Source organism: Arachis ipaensis, chromosome B1 (assembly GCF_059453495.1).
Source record: "Arachis ipaensis isolate K30076 ecotype BB chromosome B1, ASM5945349v1, whole genome shotgun sequence".
Classification (NCBI taxonomy): domain Eukaryota; kingdom Viridiplantae; phylum Streptophyta; class Magnoliopsida; order Fabales; family Fabaceae; genus Arachis; species Arachis ipaensis.
Window position 1 is genome coordinate 126537161 of NC_142436.1, and position 18154 is coordinate 126555314.

Sequence of the window (18154 nt, forward strand, 5' to 3'; positions counted from 1 at the left end):
CAATCTAATGTAACACCATTACTCAAAGGCAAAAGCATTAAATCCAAAATAGTCAAGTAGTTAAAATCATTAAAAGATTCACAAGGATAACAACTAACAAAGTTATAAATTTCAAAGTTATAAGGAAGCTCAATGTCTCGCAAATAATTATCCAAAATTCTCTTAACATGCAAGATATGATCATCCAAACAACTAACATAAGTAATCATATAATCAACCGTTTTTGAAAACAACTCAGCAATATGTGTGAAATTTTTAATACTGTAATATACAATTAAAAATATCATTTTAATAATTTTGTCCATGATGTGAACAATGTTGTAATTACATTTTTTAACCTTAGGCAGACCAAGTATAAAATCTATAGAAATTTGATAATGGTTTAGATTCAACATGCTTAATGCAGTGCAATCAGAATAAATTCCTTCAATACTTTTATGCTTATGAGGCTAACAAAAATAAATTCCTTCATATCTGAAATTCTTTTCAATCCATTACAACCTTTTAAACGTATATTCGCACAAGCATCATATATTGAACCAAAATCAGGATTAGCTTCATAAAAAAATTTTATATGTTCAAATCCTAACAATTTAGGAGTAAGAGTAGTGATTAGACCACACATTTTAGAGAATTTTTCAATAATCACATTCTTATTATCTTGTTTAATCACATGGAAAAGATTCAAGTAATTTAGTCCACTTTTCATTCTTATTGTTCAACAATCCTTGAACTTCAAATGTAAAACAAATAATACCTTCTTATATGTTGAGTATTTGAGACATGTTTTATGTAACTGTTTATTAAAGATTAGAATTGGTTGTCTTTCTTTCTTCTCATCCATATTAATGCCTTCGAGACTTACCATACCATAAAACATGCAAGACCTTGAAAAACTGACATGAAAATACTATGCGATTCAAGGTTAGATACATGAGAAAATAAAGAAGCTTTAGAATTCAATGACACTAATGCACTATTGTCTAAGCTAGAACTATCTAGATCTCTCTCACAAGTGTGTTTATTACGCTTAGTTTCTTTTTCTCTCATTGACTCATTTCTCTTACTATTCTTTTTCTTTCTCTCAAAACTATCTCTTTCACTCAAATATTCACTCTTTTCACTCAAACACTCACAATTATTCTCAATTATTTCTATTTTTTCTCTCTTTTTTTTAATTTGTTCACATTCTAAAAATCCCTTTGAGAACATTTCATTTTTTATTTCTCTAAGTACATATATCCACTTACAGCATACTTAATAAATTATTTCATTACTGGCTTTGAAGAAGAATTAAAGATGGAGTTAGAAAAACTCTTCTTCTTATGTTGTTGTATATGATTTTTCTTGAAATCTACAATTTTAAATTTTGTCTTATCATCAAACTTTGCTCCTTTAGAAACCCATATAGAATTAGAGTATGAAGATAACCAAGTTGTCATAAGCTACTGCTGCTTCTCTACCTTAATGGTTAAATTGACTAGATCCTCCATTGTTACATGAGGGTGAAATTTGACCTCGTCTTCAATTTCTTTGTTCAATACAACAAGAAATCGCCCATAAAAACTTCAAGACCCTTTTCAACATTAGCCTTAATCATCAAATTTAACAACTACTTGTGGTACTCCTTTACAGATTTTGATCCTTGTAACCATGTTTCAACTTATGAAACTTTGTAAGAAATTTCTTGTGGTACGATGATGACACAAACCGGTTTCTCATAATTTTTTTCATCTTTTACCAGGTGTAAATTGATATTTCTTTATACTTTCTTCTAGATCTTCCTAATTCGTTCCACCAAATACATGCATCGTCTGAAAACTTAGCTCCTACCAATTTAGCATTCTTTTCCTCTAAAAGGTTAGAATATGAAAAAATAAATTCTACTTTTTTTTTCATTCAAAATAGGTTTCAACATCATTCCTTCCTTAAAAAGTAGAGATTTGCATCTTAAAAATCTTTCTTTCATATGAGATTCCTTTATCATCACTATTACAATACGCAATCTTCATTGATTCTACTTTGAAATCAGAAAAAAGAATAATAAAGACGTCACAACACTCTTCTCACGTGTATCACTCAGATTAGTACACTTATTTTATACTTAACTTATAGATTTTTTTTCCTCTTTTGAGCTCACCACTCTTGCCCTTTTTCTACTCTTGGATTGCTTTAAACAAGTTGCACTTTAGAAATCAAGGAAAAGAGATATCAAACTAAGATAATCTTAATGATAGAAACTTTTAATTTGATAAAAAAAATCATATTATGTGACAAACGACATAAAATAAGGAGATACTTTTGAAGATTTTTAGAGATATTAGAATAATTCCATCTCTAATTGATACTCTAAATTGTTTTCTTTCTTGTTTTGAATTTTTTTTTTACATTTTTTCATGTTGAATATGACTGTAAAGAAAAATTACAGAAATAAAAAATAAATCAAAAATTAAATGAAGACCCTAGAACGTGTAGATAAATAGGAATTTACCTACGACTTATAACTGATATCAAATGATAAGAAAAAAAAAGAACGAGTAACAAAAGACATAGTGAAAACAAAAATATAAAGATAAAAGATAGTTGAATAGATGATTTTTTCTACCAGACCTCTAAAAAATATGTTTTTAGGCTGGATGAAACTGAAAGAACTAACACTAATAATTATCTTAAGCTAGATCCTTCAATTTTTTCATATAACAAGCAAAGCAAACCACTTATCTCACTTGAATACACATAGAAAAAAATGTCCATAAAAGCATCCATAGAAGTTTTCATCAAAAACTGCATAAAATGTCTTACAAACTTGCTTAAATAGACTCCTAATTGATCAGCTTAAAAGTGGGTCAAATCTTCCTAGAATAAAACAATGAAATCCGAAATTAAATAAAAGATATGACTCCAAAATTAACTCTAATCAATTTAAATCATATTTGATCTTATTAGATCATATAAGATTTGATTTAAATTTTAAAATCTTAAAGATATGATAATTAATTTAAATCAAATTTAATCTTAATAGATTATATCAGATTTGATTTAAATTTTAAACCCCAAAAAATACTACTAAACAAATTAAAACCAAATCAAATATTTTCACAAACCCTTAACAACAAATCAAATTAAATCTAACTAAATAAATTTGAATTAATACTGATATGATCCAACAATTTAACTCTTTTCACTTGAATGCTTGCACCTTAAGTAATTTTTATATCTGAACAAAATCCAACTAACTTAGTTAGACGTGATCTAGATTTGGTGGACTCCTCATGATTACTTGCACTCCAAATAGCTTCAGAAAATTCATATTCTTTTCTCTTCAAGTATATATAATTTCTCTTATTGAGATAAAACTTTTGGTCTCGTTGATTTCTATGAGTGGCACAATGTATTTCTTCTAGTAGTTACATCTTTGAATATGAAAAAGTTGCCATTCTTCTTCTTGACTCTAGAATGACAAAATTGCTATTCTTCCTCTTGACACACTAAACAAATTTAAAAATTAAAATTTCTAATTTTATCTCAGACAATTTAAAGGAGAAAATTTAAAAATTAAAATTTTTTATTTTATCTTAGACATATCACATACTATTAAACTTGTAGGAGAGAAAACTGCAATATATCAAAAAAATCACGAAAATATTTAATCACTTTACAACAATAGAATTTTTTTTACAAAAAGTATAAATAACCAATTCTTTTTTTTTCCAACAATATAACAAATCAGTCAACTTTTCATAAAAATCATGATTTTAAATTAACAAATGCTCATTTAACTCTTAATAACCATTCAAAAACGTGCTCATTACCCGCCTCTCCTCCAATTCGTGTTCCTCTTCTGATTATCAATTCTACCAAGCTATGCACCTCTCAATTGCCATCAAATCTTTAGTGGGATGTGCGCCTCCCCCTGACCCTATAATTTTGCATAGTTTTTTTTCGCTTGTGTTTTTGTCAATTTTGCAACAAAATTGTGCACCCTTGATCGGACGATTCTGCATCGTCGTTTGAATATGTAGCATCCTCACATGGAGTAAGAATCCACAGCGGTGTCGGCATCCTTCACGGGCAGCGTCCTTCATTAGCTTCTTCAATTGATAAAGGAGATTAAAATTTTAGTGTTTTAAGCGATATGTCTGTGAATTATCCTTCTCTTGAAGAAAATTCAGAGTCTGTGTCTTCCTTTTGAATAGGTTCATGAGGTATTAACAATTATTTTAGATGTTCCTTCTTTGTTAGATTCAGATTTTTTTGTTATGTTTTGATTGTTCTTTTCCAATAATTGTGGTTATTCCTTTTTTAATTTTGGATTTTTTTGGGATAATTTTAGAATTTTTTGTTAGTTTTTGAATGATTTGCTGTGATGTTTTGGATGATTTTTCCGTTATATTTGACATGTTTCACTTTGTTCTTTTTTCCAATACCAAACACAGATGGACAGTACGGAATGGAGAAACGGCGATGAACGACAACCGTGGCTCGAACCTTCTCTAAATGGAGGCGCTGTTGAAACTCAACAATGGTGATGGTATGACTGAGATGACACATATGACGCACATGAAAAGGGAAGCACATGGGAAGGCAACGCACGAAAATGCAGCATACGGCGGAGGAAGTGTGTTTTCCTTGGGGAAGAAAGATGCGAGAGAAGATCAGATGTTTTTTTTTACTATAACAATAAAAGTGAGTTTCTAGAGTAAATTAAATGTTTTTTTTTTTACTTTTTGGCAACTCAATTAGTAGTTGACTAATACTCTGATTAGTTATCTAGCATTTATTTTTTTATACTCTTAGTCCTATAGCTAATTTTTATTTAATTTTAAACAGGTTATAATTATGATAAAATGATATTAAATAAATTTATTTTTTTAAGTCAATAATATTACTGTCGGATTTTGCATTGGAAAACTCTGATGCTATTTGTTTTATTGTTTTAAATTTTAAATTCTAAAAAAAATTACCGTCAGAATTCCCAACAGAAATTTTCAACAGTAATCATGGCGCAAAAATAATTATTGGCACCAACATTGTAATTAGCATTGGAGAGACAAAATCCGACAGTAAATAATTACCAGCGACGTTTATCTATCAGATTTTTTGGAGGATTCCATTGGTAATTCCGGTGGTTTTCGACTTTTTTTTTTGTTGTGCCGGTTGTCGTCAAATCTTCAGCGGGCCATGCACCTCCCCCTACGTACCCCCCATAATTTTTCAGAATTTCATGCAAATTTTCATCAATTTTGCAACACAATTGCACATTATTGATCAAATAATTCTTCGGCCTCATGTGGAGCAAGAACCCTCAGCGGCATCGGCATCCTTCATGGGTAGCGTCCTTCAATGGCTTCTTCAATTGATGAAGGAGATTGCAGTTTTAGTGCTTTATGCAATGCGTCTGTGAATTATCATTCTCTTGAAGAAGATTCTGAGTCCGTGAATCTTCTTCCTCTTGAACACATTCATGAGGTATCAACAATTATTTTGGATGTTTCTTCCTTGCTAGATTTTCGATTTATTTTTTTGTGATGTTTCGGTTGTTCTTTTCCAATTATTCTGGATGTTTATTTTTGTTAGTTTTGGATTTCTTTTTTGATAATTTTGGATATTTTTTGTTAGTTATTTTATGGTTTTGTTGTAATGTTTTGGATGTTTTTTTCTTATGTTTGAGATAATTTACTTTGTTCATTTTTTGATGTTCTTTTCCCAATATCAAACAAAGATGGACAGTGAGGAATGGAGGAACAACGACAATTGGCAACCGTGGGTTGTACCAACTATGAACACGGCGCTGTTGAAGCTCGATAATGGTGACTCTATGACTGAGATGACCTGCATGAGAGGGTGGCACACGGGAATGCAGCATAGGCGGAGGCAGCATTTCCCTTGGGGAAGAAAGATGTGAGAGAGGGAAGTGAAGTGGTGAGGGTTTTAGATTTTTATTTTTCTTTATTGGAACAATAAAAGTGAATTTTTGGAGTGAATTAAATGTTTTTGACTTTTTTTTTACTTTTTGGTGGCTCAATTAGTAATTGACTAATACTCTAATTAGTTACCTAATATTTTTTTATACTCTTAGTCTGATACCTATTTTGAACTAAATAATTAATCCCTAATATCCGGGTTAACCTTGGCAGAAAGTGAAACCTAGAGTGGGTATCTATTGGATTCAATGATCCAATTAAAAAGTCTAATATAAACAAAAAGGTAAAGTACTATTATGGTCTTCAACATTTTGTGCAAATTCTAATTTGATCTCTAACATTTTAAATATCCTATTTTAGTTCTGAAAAATTTCAAACGAATTTAATGTTGTCCCACTATTAAATTTGACACAAACAATTAACATATTGAATAGAATAACATTTGATTTCAGTATGTAAGTAAAATTGACCCTCCAATGATCACCAATGTAAATATTTTTCCTTTGATTTTGGAGCATTGATGATTGTTTGCTAGGGTTTGGTATTTTATATGAGAAAGAGATTTATCTAACATATGGGAATAAGGAGATTTGACTTAACTAATAATGTCGTTAGCATTCACACCACTCACTCTATTAATTATTTGTGTCAAATTTAACCGTGGGACAACATTGAATTTATTCAAAACTTTTTGAAACTAAAATAGAACATTTAAAACATTAGTAACCAAAACAAAATTTGACCCAAATCATGAGGACTAAAATAATAATGTACCCTAAACAAAACCTAATAGTAGTATAGTAGATGCAGGGATGAATCAACCTTTATTGAATCTTATTTCCTACATCCAATCCAATATGTAGAGGGTTAAGATGTATAAAAAATGAAATAAATACACAAAATATTTTCCAATTACAATAGTGTAGGGCGACCAAGTCATTTTAGTAACCAAGTTCAACTAATTTAACTCAATCTAGCACAAATCACTCACACAACGTGCATGTAAATCAAGATGAGCTGGATTTATCAAAGATAAAAAAAATGTCCTAGCAATACTCACAAGATCAATAAAATTAATTCAATAATGACTAGTTCTTTTTGTTGGGAGTATGACACAACAAAGAAGAAGAAAGAAAGAGTAAATAGTCATTTCTGACCATGAAAAATTCAGACGCTGACAAAACTGACCATGAAAAATTGAAACTAAAGTTATATCCATATAAAATACATTTTGTTCGACAAAAATAATCAATCTTTAAATTTTTATTGATAATTCTGTAAATACCGCTCTTCTTTTCTCTTCCTTCTTCATTTTCCTTCCATAATCACCACCACTTCTGCTACTCTGCAAACCTTAATTTTTCCTTTCATCAATTAGAATGCCAATCTCAATCTAAGTAACAGCTCAAGTTTTGGGAAGGATAATAAGAACAAAGAAAATAGAAACATAGGCTTGGAGCTGATGAGAAAATAATAACAAAGCCAAAAAGCCAAAAGAGTGTGTGTTGTAACAGTAGTTGACGTAGCAACGACAAAGCAAAAGTAGTGGCGGATCTGAGCATTAATGAAGAGAGGAAAAAGAGTGAATCTGTTTCTGCTCGTTTGACAGCAACAACGGCAGTAATTCCTTTCGTCGTCGCCCTCTCCACCTCTCATTCTTCTACTTCTTTTTTTTCCTTTTCTTCCTTTCTTCTCTATTTATTCTTCACTCTCTGTATATCTTCTATTCCCACATTTCTTTCTTTCTTCTTTGCTGTGGCGGGGACAATGGTGCCCAGCCTTCCCAACCCCATCCGCCGTCTCCGACAAGGGAGCACCACCCCAGGTCTAGGTGCCTCAGGTGGTGGTTCGTAGCGGTGCAGATTGCGGCGACACCAGCATCAGCAACACCGGTTTTCCTACGGAGTAAAACCGCATACAAGAGGCGGCATCGGGAAGCGAGGGAGGAAATGGCGCGATGGGAGAAGTGGCGGAAGGTGCGGCAGTGGAGGGAGGAGGAACAAAAGGAGAGGTAGAGTTTTGGGGTTGGGGCATGTTTTTGAAATGAAAATGAGGTTATTGTCGGAGGAAAGGGCGGAGCAGTGGAAGTAGGTGAGGTTTGGGAACCTCGAGAGAAGAGAATAGAAGTGAAGGGGATGGAGGGAATGGTGGTGGTGAGAGCGGAGTTAAATGGTTAGGGTTAGGAATTGTATTTAGAGATAAAAGAAGATGAAAGGTCAAGAATATTTACAAAATTATGAACAAAAAATTAATAATTATTGTGATAAGAATGAGAAATTAGTTGGATGCCCATTAATTCTTGGGCGGCTCAGTTTCTCGATGAAAGAATCTTTGATTTTCAATTAAGGGAGTGTGGAAAATCAAAGTTTCGTATGCGTATAAATAGAGGCTTAAGCCTCTGATGATAACATAGCAATAATAATCAATAACAATATTCCCTCTCTCTTTTATACTCTTCTCTCTCTTTACATACAATACTACTTATATTAGTAATATATATATATATATCACTTTTATTATATCAAGATAATTATATTGGTGAACATTAATACTAGGGTTTTCTATTTCTCTATCTTATATTTATATCTTCCTTATTTATTTATTTATTTTACAACACGTTATCAGTACGAGACTCTGATCAAATTTTTAGGAAGACTCAGGTAACAAATTTTCATTATGTCGAAACTCTCTCATCTTGAATTCAATGCTCTTGATATATCTAGAAATAATTATATATCATGGATATTAGATGCTAAAATCCATCTTGATTTAATGGATCTTGGAGATACCATTAAGGCTGAAAATAATACATTCCAGAAGGATAAAGCCAAAGCCATGATTTTTATTCATCGTCATCTTGACGAAAGATTGAAAAATGAATATCTCACATTAAAAGATCCTGCAGATCTTTGGAAAGACCTTGAAGAAAGGTATAATCATCAAAAGACGATGATACTTTCTCAAGCCCGATATGAATGGACGCACTTGCGTCTATAGGATTATAAATCCATAAATGAATATAATTCTGCAATATTTCGAATCACCTCACGAATGAAATTATGTGGGTAAAAGATAACTGATAATGATATGTTTGAGAAAACTTTCTCAACCTTCCATGCCTCGAACGTGCTCCTGCAGCAGTAGTATCGAGAAAAGGATTTTAAAAATATTATGAGTTAATTTCTTGCCTTCTTGTTGCTGAACGCAACAATGAATTACTTTTAAGAAATCATGAAGCGCATCCAGCTGGCGCAGCTCCATTTCTTGAAGTAAATGCGGCAAATCATTACCCCAGAAGAGGTAAATGGCAAGGTTTTGGTAACAAGAAAAAATATGGAAGGAAAAGGAATTATATTCAAAAGAAAGGATCTCACCAGAGGTGGGATAAAGAAAGAAATATTGGGAAAAATAAATTAACAGAGGATAAGTATTTCCGTTGTGGTGGAAAGGGCCATTGGTCGCGTACTTGTCGTACCCCAAGGCACCTAGTCGATTTTTATCAAGCATCTTTGAAAAAGGACGACAAAGAGAGGGAAACAAATTTTGTTTCAAATGATGCTGAAAATTCCACCACTCATTATGATGTATCTGATTTCTTTGAGAATCTTGAAGGAAATATTGGTCATTTGATCAATGATGGAATAGTTTAATATGTGGGATTGTTAAATATCCATTTAAATAAATAATGTAAAAAACTTATTGTTAAGTTTTATTTTTTATATATTTAAGTTTCAAATATAATGTATATAAATAATGAAATATTAATGTTTATGAATTTGAAATCATTAAATGTGTCAAGTTTTAAAATAAAATTTTAGTATATGACATTATTTTTATGTACAGTGTTTCTTAGAAAAATAATTTCGATCAAGTATTCAATTTAACCATGCATACTACTCATTTTATTATTATTTATCTTTGAAAAAAATGGCAAAGATATATAATGAAGATGTATGCCTTGCGGATAGTGCAAGTTCGCACACCATTCTTAAAAGTGATATATATTTTACCCATCTTATGCCAAAAGAAGAATATGTTAATACTATTATTGGCTCAGGCAATGTGATTGAAGGCTCCGGAAGAGCTATAATTTTGTTTTCTGGAGAAACAAAATTTATAATAGATAATGCACTATTGTCTACCAAGTCTCTAAGAAACTTGTTGAGCTTTAAAGATATTCGCTGAAATGGATATCATATTGAGACTACGAATGAGGAAAATCATGAGTACTTATATATCACAACTCACGATTCAAATAAAAAGGTTATATTAGAAAAGTTGCCGTCAATTTCATTTGGGTTATATTATACCAAGATTAGTGCAATTGAATCACATGCCACTGTAAACCAGAAGTTTACTAGCCCAAATGAATTCATAACTTGGCACGACCGATTGGGTCATCCGGGAACAACCATGATGCAGAGAATTATTGAAAACTCACATGAACATTCACTAAAGAACCAAAAGATTCTTAAATCTAGTGAATTTTGTTGTGCTGCATGTTCTCAAGGGAAGTTAATTTTAAGGCCATCACCAGTAAAGATTTGATTTGAGTCCCCTAAATTTCTAGAAAGGATTCAAGGCGATATATGTGGACCTATTCATCCACCATGTGGATCTTTTAGATATTTTATGGTCCTAATAGACGTATCTTCGAAATGGTCACATGTGTGCTTATTATCTTCTCGCAACTTGGCGTTTGCGAGATTACTGGCTCAAATTATTCAATTAAAAGCACAATTTCCAGAAAATCCAATCAAAGCAATTCGTCTTGATAATGCTGGTGAATTTACTTCCCAAGCCTTTGATGCTTATTATATGGCTAATGGAATACGTGTTGAACATCCAGTAGCTCATGTTCACACACAAAATAGGTTAGCAGAATCACTTATTAAGCGCCTCCAATTAATTGCTAGACCCTTACTTATGAGAACAAATCTTCCAATCTCTATTTGGGGGCATACTATTTTACATGCCGCAGCACTTATTCGTTTGAGACCAACGAGTTACCATCAATTCTCTCCTATGCAATTAGTTTTTGGCCAATAGCCAAATGTTTCCCATTTAAGAATATTCGGGTGTGCGATATATGTTCCCATTGCACCACCTGATCGCACCAAAATGGGACCCCAAAGAAAATTGGGGATATATGTTGGATATGATTCTCTCTCTATAGTGAGGTATCTTGAGATACAAACTGGAGATGTATTTAAAGCCTGGTTTGTGGATTGTCATTTCGATGAATCAAAATTTCCAACATTAGGGGGAGAGAATAAGCTTCCTGAAAAGGAACTTAACTGGAATGCATTATCGTTGATGTATTTAGATCCTCGATCAGGGCAATGTGAACTAGAAATTCAAAAGATTATACATTTGCAAAGAATAGCAAATGAATTGCCTGATACATTTTCCGATACAAAGAGGATAACCATGTCTTATATACCAGTAGAAAATGCCCCAATTCGAATTGATGTCCCAGTTGGACAAATTGCCACCGAAGCAAATACACGCCAGAAGCATAGCAGGCATGTCGGTTCCAAAGACAAAAATCCTCGAAAGAGAACTATTCCTGTTGAAAAAGACATAGTAAAGACACCTGCAGTTGTCCAAACTTCTGATATAGTTTTAACGCCAAAAGACGTTCAGGTACCTGAAAATTGTGAAAATGACAAGATCTCGATAAATTATGTCTTTACAAGAGAGAAATGGGACCGAAATAAGACAATGTCAATGAAATATTTGCATATAATGTGGCATTAAATATCATACATGAAAGTAAAGATCTTGAGCCAAGATCAGTCAAAGAATGTCGATGATTGGCCAAAATGGAAAGAAGCCATGAAGGCTGAATTAGACTCACTTGCAAAACGTGAAGTCTTTGGACCTGTAGTCCGTACACTTGAAGATGTAAAACCTGTTAGATACCAATGGGTATTTGTAAGAAAACAAAATGAGAAAAATGAAGTTGTGCGCTACAAAGCCCGACTTGTGGCACAATGTTTTTCACAGAGACACGGTATAGATTATGGGGAAACATATTCCCCTGTAGTGGATGCAATAACATTGCGTTCATTATTTGGTCAGCTTATCCGCATATCATAAACTGCATATGCATTTAATAGATGTGGTAACAGCCTATTTATACAGCTCATTAGATCGGGATATCTATATGAAAGTCCCTGAAGAACTAAAGATATCTAAACCATCCAATGAATATTCGCAAGGGTTATACTCAGTCAAATTGCAAAGATCTTTATATGGTCTAAAGCAATCTGAACGAATGTGGTATAATCGTCTTACTAAGTATCTGGCCAAAAATAGATTCAAGAATGACGATATCTGTCCATGTATTTTCATAAAGAAATCTGCATCTTGATTCATTATAATTGCTGTGTACGTTGATGATTTAAATATCATTGGGACTCCTGAGGAGATTCCAACAATTATAAAAACTCTAAAAGAAGAGTTTGAGATGAAAGATCTTGAAAAGACTAAATTTTGTCTCGGCCTGCAGATCGAGCATAAAAAATATGGGATCTTTATTCATCAAACAACATACACAGAGAAGATCTTAAAGAGATTTTATATGGATAAGTCACATCCATTAAGTACCCCAATGATTGTAAGATCTTTGGATGTGGAAAAGGATCAATTCTGTCCTAAAGAAGAAAATGAAAATATCCTTGGTCCTGAAGTACCATATCTTAGTGCCATTGGAGCACTAATGTATCTTGCTAATAACACACGACCCGATATATCATTTGCTGTGAATTTATTGGCAAGGTATAGTTCCTCTCCAACCAGAAGACATTGGAGTGGAATCAAACAAATCTTTCGATATCTTCATGGAACGGTTGATATGGGATTGTTTTATCCCTATGGATCCAAGTCACAATTAGTTGGCTATCCAAATGCTGGATACTTGTCTGATCCACATAAAGGGAGATTTCAAACAGAATACCTATTCACATATGGTGGTACAGCTATATCATGGAAGTCCACGAAACAGACAATTGTAGTAACATTCTCTAATCATGCTGAAATACTAGCTATTCATGAAGCAAGTCGCGAGTGTTTTTGGCTTAGGAGTTTGATCCAATATATTTTGTCATCATGTGGACTAATTGATCATAAGATAGCTCCAACTGTCCTGTTTGAAGATAATACAGCATGCATTACTCAACTTAAAGGCGGATACATCAAAGGTGATAGAACAAAGCATATTTCTCCCAAATTCTTCTTCACTCATGATCTTCAAATCAAGGGACAATTGATGTCCAACAGATCCGCTCAAGTGACAATCTGGCAAATTTATTTACAAAGTCACTCCCAAAATCCTTCTTTGAAAGATTGGTACATGAGATTGGGATGTGCCGATTTCAAGACATTAAATGATGTCGACAAGAGGGGGAGACTGTACTCTTTTTCCTTTGGTAAGATTTTTTTCTATTGGGTTTTTCTTGACAAGGTTTTTAACGAGACAGTCCCCATCACAAAGGATTTTGTACTCTTTTTCCTTCACTAAAGTTTTTTTCCCATTGGGTTTTTCTTTAGTAAGATTTTAACGAGGCATAATCCTAAATGATCATCCAAGAGGGAGTATTGTGATAATGAAAAATGAGTTGAATGCCCATTAATTCTTGAGCAGCTCAGTTTCTCAATGAAAGAATCTTTAATTTTCAATTAATGGAGTGTAAAAAATCAAAGTTTCGTATGTGTATAAATAGAGGCTTAAGCCTCTAATGATAACACAACAATAATAATCAATAACAATATTCTCTCTCTTTTATACTCTTCTCTTTCTTTACATACGATACTACTTATATATATATATATATATATATATATATATATATATATATATATATATATATATCACTTTTATTATATCAAGATAATTATATTAATATGAGCATTAATACTAGAATTTTTTATTTCTCTATCTTATATTATATCTTTTTTATTTATTTATTTTACAACAATAATTGATGATTTTTGTCAAATAAAACTTATCTAGGTGTAACTTTAATTTCAATTTTTTATGGTCAATTTTGCTGGCGTCCAAATCTTTCATGGTAAAGAAATAAAAGGGAAAAACTGAATCAACAAGCATCTCCTCTGCCGACTCCGTTATCTCTATATAATATATACCATGTGTCATAGCATAGCCATTACAGAACGCATAAGATTAGTACGCATGAAATAATTACACCATAACAGAACAATTCACAGAAAGGAGAATATGAAAAACTTAAGTTATAGTCACATGCTGACATGTATATTCATCCCGTATCTCCAAAAGACAAGCTTAAAAAGATTGCATTCAATAGGTCTCATCGTGGTACATTGAGTAATAACCACCATCGCTTCTTGATTTATCAGCCTGCAAAGTGATGGCAACATTAGCGCAAAAGATCGTTGTATACATGAGGATCGATAATCCGACAACAACAAAGTTTTTAGACAGATTGAAATACCCTATGGATGAGATTCTCAAATTCTTGTGTTCCATTCTCTTGGATGTACTTCTCGGCAGCAGTTAGAATGTCCTCTTTCTTACCCAATTTGTCCTTTTTACTTGGAACATACCAGATGTTAACTGTCTGAGGATTAACAAAGAAAGGTCTCACATAATGCTCGTAAACATAAGCAGCACCACTAAAGTATGGAAGGACCAACCAGCAGGTTATAATCAGCTTAGCGTAGGGCCATATAGGAATCCTGAAATATGTACAAGTTGTAAACACTTCATAAATGTTTTTCAGACATAATCATCATCATTACTCTAAGTTCCCATACCACCACTCACCCACGAATGATGGATGGGGGTAAGATGATTTGGAGTTTGATGATGACTATGTTAAAAAAAATGAAAAAAATATAGAGAAGCAACTTTTAGTTAGCTAACATTAATTAGCCAACTTTTCTTTTTGAATTCTGAAATTCTACTTTTTTTTTTTTTGAGAATTTAGGATTTAATATTTACAATTTAAGGTCTAGAATTTAAGATAAATAAAATATTTTTTATCCTTAAAGTTTGTTAAAAGTTTCAAAAACACTTCCAAATTTTATTTTGTTTCGATTTTGTCCAAGAAATTTTCTATTTGCATCAAATATGTTTCTAATGGCTAATTTTTAAAAAAATTTAGAACTAATTAAGCAACAATTTTACAAGAACAATTTTCAACACAAGTAAATCAAACATAATTGTATGCATTATTGCTTGATTGGTCCTAAACATTTTGAAAATTTAGTTGTCAGAAATATATTTGATGCAAAATGAACACTTTAAGGACAAAATTAAAGCAAAAAGAAAATTTAGGGGTCTTTTTTGAAATTTTTGACAAACTTCAATTACAAAAATTATAGTTTACTCATAAAATAATTTTAAAAAAGTTGGTTGATGTTGGCAGAAAAAAGTTAATCACAACGGAAATCATACAAAGCTTTGCATGATGCTAAATTATAACTTGAATGGAGGCCTTGTTATAATACAATGGCTTCTATTATACCCCTTGCACAATAATTTTAGTCTAGATGTTTAACATTGTTTATGTAGGACTGCATTCTATAATACTAACAATCATGGTTGAAACTTGAAAGCATAAGCCAGTGATTATAAATCTCTAAGAATCAAAGAACCCTAAGCAAAATTGAACTTGCAGACAGAGTAGTAATCGTCTAATTGATGAATCCACAGACATGACTAGAATTGGAATAAGAAACAATATGTTAGGAAAATGAAAAAGAAGAAATTGACGAACCATTCAAGAAGTTTGGCGAAGGTGAGTTCAAAGAGAGTGATCATGGAATAGAGAACCCAGTAAGTGAGCCACTGCTGATCATCCACAGGTGACTTGCTCTCAATTGCCCTAACTGAAGCATACCTGTCCCATTCAAGAAAAAGAGTAAAAAGAAAACCGCCACAAAAACAACCACGATTCACGGCAATAAAATAAGATTGTACTTACAGAGGATAAACAAGACTAATCACCGGCCTGCAACAGAAAAAGTAGCAGCTGAGAAAATAGAAAGAGATAGTGATTTATTAATAATTGAAGCAGTTGAAAACGAGGGAAATGAGACTACCCAGCAAGAACATCAAAGTTCTTGAGAATGACTTTGATGAAGTTTCCAGCTCCAGATCCCATCTTTGATCGATCTATGAGTACTGTTTTCAGTGTCTGAACTCAGAATTTGTGTGTGAGAAACTAAGTTAGGGCTGCTTCTATTAGTGAGATGAGTTGCTCAATGCAGAGAGAGAGAGAGAGAGAGAGAGGGTTGTGGCGTTACTGTGTTAGAGAAGAGAAGAAGACATGTGTGAGGGAAAAGCGGTGGTTGTAATTTGGGGATTAAAGAAAGGAAGGGTGGTGCAGGTGGTGCTGTCGTGGCAAGGTAGTAGTCCGGTCTGGGTGGGTTTTGGTGGCGCCCCAAAAATAAACAAACATTCGCCAATTCCAAGGAACCCTCCTTTTTCCCTATAATTACCAAATTACCGCTGCCGACGTTATTCCGTTATTCCATTCCCATCTAATGCTTCTCGATTCTTCTCTACTCTTTTCAAGGATCCCCCCCCCCCCCCTTTTCTTTTTCCCTTTTCTAGCCTTCATTAATATCTTAGCCGTTGTTTTAGAATATTTTGAAAATGTTTCTGTTCTTGCTTGGAACTACTCTGACACTCAAATTAATTTTAGGAAAAATACTTTAAAAAAATTATGGACTATAGTGAAGGATGTTCTACTCCGTTATAGTCCTGGCTCTCTTCTATTTATTGTTGTTAATTAGTAGTAATCGACATATATCTGCTTCATTTGAAATTTGTCCAGGTATTATAGAGGTGCTAAACGATAATTTGATAAGATAAAGTTTAAATGTTTAAAATTTGGTTCTAAGGTATAGTAATGTGTGTCTGGTGCACGAAATTGGTTCCGCAGAATTTGCACAGATAGATCGTCAAGTATACTGGGTCGTCCAAGTAATATTTCAGGTGAGTGAGGATTGATCCCACAGAGATTGTTGGTTTGAGCAAGCTGTGGATACCTTGCAGATCTTAGTTAGGTGGATAGAAATTATAGTTTGTCACGAAAAACATATAAAACAGATAAATAAAACGTTACTAGATAGATAAGAATTCAACGGTATGAGAACGGTTGAGGTTTCGGAGATGCTTTGGCTTTCTGGATTAACTTTTCTTACTGTTTACTTCAATAACCTTCTGATTCCTTCAATGGCAGCCGTAAGTGATTAACTCATGTCCTCTCATCAAGATAACCTCCTCCACTGTAGCAATCCACCACGTTGAGATGACTCATGTCCTCTCATCAACCCACCTCTAGGTTTCTCACTGTAGCAGAAGATGAAGCTCTAAGCAATCCACTCCCCTTCACAATTCTACTCAAGGTGCCACAGATAAGGCAGATCTTCTGGATCAGAAAGTGCTACTTCTCTGACTCTAGCCTTAACGCCACAGAGACCTCACTTACCCACGGTCAACGGGATTATATATCACGTATCCAAAGTTACCCAGGTACTCTATTGGAATCCGCTATGCAATCTCTAGCTTTGGTTCAATGTTATCCGGGTCAGGACTCGCATGGAACCCACGTAGAACAAGGATGATTGTCACGGGCCACCCTCAATTCATGAGATAAAGAACGAGAATACATAAGAGAATAGAATCAGACATATTGAACTAGAACGGTAATATTATTAATCCACAAAACTCAGCAGAGCTCCTAACCTTAACCTTAGGAGGTTAGTGACTCATACTGTACATAATAGTGTTCGAAAATAATGGGCGACGAAGAAGATTCAAAGTTAGGGTGATCTCCTCCTATATATACTAATCTACTAACTAAGAATTTACAGAAATAAGATAAACTAAGTTGATAGTGCGAAAATCCACTTCTAGAGTCCACTTGGTGAGTGTTTGGGCTGAGCTTGAGTGAAATCCACGAGCTAGTACCACTTAGGGTCGTTGAACGCTGGCTTGGGACTCCCTTTTGGGCGTTGGATGCCAGCTGCTCCCCTGTGGGCGCTGGATGCCAGGAATGGGGCTGGTGGCTGGCGTTGAACGCCAGTTTTGGACCTTCAGTTCCAAAGCAATATATGAACTATTACATATTTCTGGAAAGCCCTGGATGTTAGATTTCCATAGCCGTTGAGAGTGCACCATTTGGACCTTTGTAGCTCTAGAAAAGCTCCTTCGAGTGCACGAAGGTCAGATCCTA

General features: G+C 33.3%; 1 protein-coding gene across 2 annotated transcripts; it reads right to left on the minus strand.

Moving 5' to 3' along the window:
- Positions 1–14022: 14022 nt before the first annotated feature.
- On the minus strand, positions 14023–16597 carry HVA22A (HVA22 homolog A). Of its 2 annotated transcripts, none has more exons than XM_016336976.3 (5): positions 16014–16597; positions 15896–15922; positions 15689–15811; positions 14402–14645; positions 14023–14307 (listed from the first exon to the last, which is right to left on the minus strand). In XM_016336976.3, the coding sequence occupies exons 1-5, from the start codon at positions 16073–16075 to the stop codon at positions 14248–14250; spliced, it is 516 nt and encodes a 171-aa protein (XP_016192462.1). In that variant the 5' UTR covers positions 16076–16597; the 3' UTR covers positions 14023–14247. The 2 variants fall into 2 exon arrangements, with proteins under 2 accessions (XP_016192462.1, XP_020979285.1); XM_021123626.2 differs by having other exon boundaries at positions 15896–15943; positions 16014–16369.
- Positions 16598–18154: the final 1557 nt, after the last annotated feature.